Source organism: Alosa pseudoharengus, unplaced genomic scaffold (genome assembly GCF_046254945.1).
Source record: "Alosa pseudoharengus isolate Yale_2024_CS ecotype anadromous, Long Island Sound unplaced genomic scaffold, YU_APseudo_1.1 YU_APseudo_1.1_scf_13, whole genome shotgun sequence".
NCBI lineage: Eukaryota > Metazoa > Chordata > Actinopteri > Clupeiformes > Clupeidae > Alosa > Alosa pseudoharengus.
Genome location: NW_027468598.1, coordinates 5408472 through 5415083, shown reverse-complemented (window position 1 = coordinate 5415083; position 6612 = coordinate 5408472). Strand labels below are relative to the sequence as shown.

The window sequence follows — 6612 nt, the reverse complement described above, 5'->3', positions numbered from 1 at the left end:
GAATGAAATATTTCTTCAGAGATAACAAAGTAATTGACCAAATGACCTAAAAATGGACAGACTATAACAATGTGTGGAATGGACAATGTATGAAAACCCTTGATAGAATTGTCTTACGTTTTCCATGTCAGAGATTGTCCTCTCTCCCAGCTGTACAGATCTTCCATTGCTGAATCTTATGCACAACACAAACCATTAGCATACTGATGAACACTGAACCACTCCATCATGTAACATAGAGATGTAGAGAGGAGACAGGCCACCCCTGGGAGCAAATAGTTCCTGACATGAAAAATATGGAATCTGTAAAAGCTGTGGGGGATTAGAACACTAGCACACTCTCTCTAGGCACTGTCACTTGTGAATATTAAAAACACGAGGACAAGCCAGGAGGATTTTCTCTTTCCATCACAATTTCTTTCTTACCCGTGTCTGGGAATAAACAACACAATACAACACAAATTGAAAAATTGGATTAAGCATGGATTATTGTGACATCTGCTGATTCAGACTGGCTAAATCTCTCTTCTTAATCCAGACATATTCTCGAGGGGCGAGGTGAGAAAGCAGGCCACTGCTGGCTGCTCATCATACTTCCGATCTGTCGTATCAGTCTGGGAACAGAGCAGTGATGGAGACTTTCGATGAACTGGAGCATCCCTTGCTAGGTAACAGCCCAAAACACTCTTGTATGGGGCCAGAGGTTAGTGGTGGAGTCTACAGAGGCATTTTGGTGAGGTGTGAGGATGAGAAAGCACTTCACTCTCTGGCCTGGAGAAGTTACTGTGCGTCTGCAGACATCCACCACCAGCAGTTTCTGGATCCGTGCTCTCTTCCCAACACTTTGGACTCTCTCTACTCCACTGGCCCCATGTGGGTCCCCACAGACTCCCTGGGCCTGCATAGTAAGGACTATCTGGAGACCACCTTTGTGGACATTGGACCCAACTCCCCTCTTGAGAGGAAACTGCTGGGGGAGGTCAAAGATGCCCACAGCTTCTCTTATAGTATGGATGATGAAGATGACCTTCTGCCAGATTTTGAGGTAAGAAGGTTTTGACTATCATTAACTTAGGTGACATACAGTCTTATGCTTGTCTTGCTGGTTATATTTACCAGTGAAGAAAAGCAAAGAGGTCAGATTCAAGAGTAAAGGGTTTTATAGAACTGAAGGGAAGTCTTCTAAGAACAAAATCCTATGATTAAAAAAAAACTTGAAGATTCTATCATTATGCAGCTCTGGGTAACTAAAACAGGGCAGAAGGGGGAAAAGGGCTATAGTATTAAATATAATTAAATGGAGGACTGATGGATATTGTGGAGAACTGCACTAAGCCTAATTTATAAAGCAGGTGCAAACCTGATTATTTGAACAACATGATGACAAGAGGAACGTTCTATTACTAAAGATCATTTCTGGAGAGCCATGTCGACTGGTATGGCTGGTTTGGCTGGTATGGCTGGTTCTCAGTAGAGGGCTAGGATATGGTTGGTTCTCAGTAGAGGGCTAGGAGATGGTTCTCAGTAGAGGGCTAGGAGATGGTTCTCAGTAGAGTGCTAGGAGATGGTTCTCAGTAGAGGGCTAGGAGATGGCTGGTTCTCAGTAGAGGGCTAGGAGATGGCTGCTAAGGGTGCACAATTCCCCCTATTACAAGTTAGTTTACCATTAAAATGATTTTGAAGCTGTTATGTTGAGGTAAAACAAAACTTGCATAGTGAGAGAGAATTTACATTTAAAAACACTACTGTCTATGCCGTACTCCATGTATTGGAAAAGAATGTATCTATACTTATTTAAAGGAGAATTATACAGTTTCTTTTAGCTTAATTTACCTTAACTCGACTGCTTTGGAGTCATTGGAATGGTTATGACTTTTTCTGGGGTGAATGGTTGGCATCTTACTTCCCCCTAGCGTCTGTGAGCGGAAAAACCAGCCTTGCAACTTTGAGGAGTTGAGGAGATTTAGGAGTGTCATGAAATATATACTCTGAAGCTGTAGGGGGAGCTCTGCAGAGAAACCTGCGAGCAAAAAGCGAGAAAACAGCAAAGAAATTGTCAAAACTGCATAGGGGTCTTGAAATAGTAAAACCAAAGTCCTTTTAGGCAAGTCCCTCCACTCGGCGGCCATATTGCAACGCTTTTTGGGCACTCATCGGGCATCCTATTCGGCAGAAATGCGCGTGCGCAAGGCTTCACGACACCAACCTTGCTCCAGCGGCGAGTTCACAACACATGATTGGCATGATGTCTTCACAACACACCACATGATTGGCTCAATGTATTCACATGTCGACGTTTTGCCAAGGAAGGGGTGGGATATGTGTAGACAACAGCCATATTGGCGTGACAAACTAGCCCCATGCATTTCTATGGAGGATTTTTTGAGTGCTGTGTCTCCTCATTAGAAAGTCTCTGGTAAAACTCAAATACAAAATATAAATCTTCTTTTTTGGCCATGAAATAAAAAATAACCTCTGCTCAGCTCTCACCCAACAGCACCGGAGGATTTGGCTGTCATTGCACAACAAATATGCAATAAAGATAATTCAAAGACCATTTTTCTACATCAAAACAGAAACATATGTGCAGTTCACGTAGCGCACAAAGTAATTTAGATGTAGGCCCTCTTTTGGGACATGCTCCACATACAGTCAACACACAGATCAAAATGACGCTCCTCTGTGCTCTGTAACCCAGCCACCAGCCGCAGCCAGGTGCTCTGTCTCCTGCCGCATTCATGCCCCGCCAGAGACACGATCTGTCCTTCATTATTAAATCAGACTGACTGAATCATGAGAGGAGCCTTTAACATTCAGCAGAATGAGTAACACCACCTCAGACCAAGAAATGAATCTAGTGCATTCTTGCATCCTTTCTCTATATCTCTATGGCAACCCAAAATCAGCACAAATGATCAGGCTTGAGAGAATGAAAACAAACTCAGCTCAAATAATTTCAGTATGTGTACCAGACCTTGACCTTTGACCCCACAATCTTGAATACTCAATCAGAAGATGCTGCCTTTGAACTGATTAACTATGATATCACACAAACATGTTGTCCTTTGACTCAATAACCTCAAGTACCAATACAGACCATGTAGGCTTTTTAGTGATTAGCTGTATAAAGTTTGATGAAAATCCTTCAACTTCATTGCGAGATGACAAACAAATACTGTCCTGTTATGGACGGAACCACGCACACATGCACGGTCGGCGATCGACAGAATGCCTGATGGAGGCATGATCATGCAGTTATTCTGAAGATATGGTGGCGGTGCTAATAGCACGGTAATATCAACGCCTGCAAACATTATAAAGTTTCAGTTAGAATGTGTAAATGTATACAGCAAAAGACTACTTTGGTTACTTCCTGACTGCTGATATAGTTTATTATCAGTTTGTAAAGGTTAGGGGATAGAGGAAGTAACATTAGGAATCTTTGATCAAATGCGATTGGTAAAGCTCAATGATTTTGAAGTTAACTCAAAGTCTATGCCCATTACGATGCTATGGTTGGTAATTTCCCAATGGAGAGTAGCCAGACTCCCTTCATGAAGTGAGTGAGTCTGGTGAAACCAGGCTATGAATTGTGCAAATTTAGGGTAATTTAGTTGAGAAACTCAATTTTAGAAGCAGAGACAAAAAGTTACTGCAGAAGAGATACTAGCTTTATGCTCACAAAATGGACCAGGTGTTTAATCTAGTTGGTAGACTTGTGTGCCAGATATATTAATGTCTTAATCAAAGATTGTTCCAGAAAGTCACCAGGAACGTGGTTCCAAAATCTCTACATCGCCATAATAATTCGCTTTTTCTGTGATAAAAGAGAGAATATATGTGTTGAATTTCATAACAAGACAAAATCAAATTATTCTCATTCGAAGGATTCTTCAAGTGATGAGTTCAGTGATACAGACAGCGAAACCAACTTCCCATTGATGGTTCCTCAGGACTACCTTGGGCTGGCATTTTTCTCCATGCTCTGCTGTTTCTGGCCACTAGGAATCGCAGCTTTCTACCTATCACAAAAGGTATGTTGGTACTCAATGACACTGAAGGGATGACACTTAAACTGACATCACTGGATATAAAAACTCTGAATCAGTAATAGGTGGGTACAGTTCACTCTTTCATTATGTCCCGTTTAGATTACTGCAACTCACTATTCCTTGGTCTCCCCACTAAAACCCTTCAAAGACTACAATATATTCAAAACTCTGCAGCCAGGCTCCTCACCCATACCAGATGATCAGCACACATCACCCCCATTCTCCATCAACTCCATTGGCTACCAGTTCCGTCCCGGATCAAATACAAAGTACTACTACTCACCTTCAAAGCCCTCCACAACCTTGCTCCCCCCTACATCTGTGACCTCCTGACCCCTTACACTCCTTCCCACTCACTCAGATCCTCTGACCAAAACCTCTTGGCTATCCCCCGCTCCAGACTCTCCACCCTGGGTGGCAGGTCCTTCAGTGCCTTGGCCCCCAAACTCTGGAACTCCCTCCCCCAACCCCTTCGTGCCTGTCCTTCTCTTCCTTTCTTCAAAGCACATCTCAAGACCTTTCTGTTTAATGATCACTTCTCCTCCACACCCAACACAGTTCCATACAGATAACTTGTCTCTGTTGTATTGTTTGTTTGTTTATTATTGTGTTTCCCTGCCTTCCTACTATGTAAAGCGACCTTGGGTTTGAGAAAGGCGCTATATAAAATAAACGTATTATTATTATTATTACAGTAATGCTTCCATAATACATAGTGCATAAGGCCAACACTGTTTGAAATCACAGTCACAATCACCACTGGTGATCATCTTAGCCTTGCCATGTCCAATATTCATACCAATTCAAATACCTCTTCTCTGTATTACTATTTCTTACTTCCAGAATGCCACTAACCTTAAAAGAATTTCAGTTCACAGCATTAAACTGGAAATAAGGATGCTTTGATAAATATTTTACTGGATGAAAAATATAGGGCATGTTAGCATATTGAGTTTTTCTCACAATAAGACAATACATGATCATGATGAAAATGAAAAACCTCATCCTTGGGGACATACTTCATCTTCACTAGAGCCATATAATGTAATTTATAACAAAATTATCAGCTATTAAATTTAAATTGATTGTCACACAAATGGATGAGTTGTCGCACTGGATTATCAAACAGAACAGATAACACATAATTGTAAAAGTTGGTTTATTTTTCTCACATAGCCACTCTAGCCAGGCCATTGTCTCAACAGATTACTATCACATTCCAAGCCACAGTTCTGGCAACCAGCCATCACCTTTTCTGAAGTGCCTGCAGTATGCGCCTACAGTATTTGTTGCATTTCACACCTGGAACCCAAGCCTCCTCTGCCAGCAGTTAAAATAGTTTCACAGAGATGAGGCAGAGACATTATTCCTGATCTGCATCCTCTGGAAATGTCTCCTCTTTGTTGCTCTATTTTCCTTTGCCTAAAATGTACCTTTTCTTCCCTTTCTGCTTGTTTATTACATTGCCTTTCACTGACCAAATTCACACGTGCCACTTTGGCTACACTGTATTTAAAACATCAAATCACACACTATTATCACCATCACAGGAAAACATAAAATGTAAATAGTAATGCTTTAAATATGACATGCTGTATGCCATTTTTTCTGTGTAAAAGAACAACCTTGACCTTTAGTAAGGCAAACATGTTGAGTCATGGGGGTGAGGAGTCACAAAATGTATCAATTTTATTTTTGAGATAGCTCCCCTCATTTTGGAGCAAGTGTGACAGCTCACCCTACATGTCAAATGCTGAGATATTGCTTTCTAAAAATAGATACAAGAGCAGAAAGGGCAGGTAAGGATATCTGGCACATGCTAAAAAACTTTACAGAGATTTGGTAAATTCTGCAATGCAATGGCTACTAGCATGTGAGTAAATTCACTAAAATATTTTTTGCTTCCTTTATTAAAGATAAAGTGTGTAAATAGTATTATAACATAATTTTAATGTTTTGTATGTGTGCTTTCTTCTCTTTCAATGGTGTTCATCTCAGACTAATAAAGCAGCAGTTCAAGGGGATTTCCAGAGTGCTAATGCAGCATCCCGTCAAGCCCTGTGGCTCTCTGTGCTCTCCATCATCTTCGGGATCATCACATACATCTGTGCTGTTGCTGCCCTCATTTCCTACCTGTCTGGGAAACCACCATAGGACAAGTCTACCTAAACCACATACACAACTCTTGTACACGCACACACACACACACACACATACACGCACACACACACTGTACTCACTATAGTGTTTATGGTAATTATGTTTGTAAAGCAAAAACTACACTGTATTACGAAAAGTGATCCATTTCTTGCTCCCAACTGGCATAGATATAAGTGTCATGTCAATCAACTGGACCAACCAACATACAGTATACTTAAAGACAAACAGAAAGCAGTCAAGAACAAACCAACAGAATGGGAACATGTTTAAAACAATGGTGTTACACATAGAGTGATAGACATGAGTAAATACACATTCTTCACATATTACAGTTTTTCCTATTCAGCCTTAACTAACCCTCACCTCTCTCCTACTGTATGTTAAATGTACGGCAAGAACA

The 6612-nt window shown here is 41.0% G+C and overlaps 1 protein-coding gene across 1 annotated transcript; it reads left to right on the top strand.

Annotated features, from left to right (window-relative positions):
* The first annotated feature begins 631 nt into the window (after positions 1 to 631).
* Positions 632 to 6206, top strand: tmem91 (transmembrane protein 91). Its single transcript, XM_076281455.1, has 3 exons — positions 632 to 1045; positions 3888 to 4034; positions 6051 to 6206. Exons 1-3 carry the CDS (start codon positions 632 to 634, stop codon positions 6204 to 6206), a joined length of 717 nt encoding a protein of 238 aa, XP_076137570.1.
* The last annotated feature ends 406 nt before the right edge of the window (positions 6207 to 6612 follow it).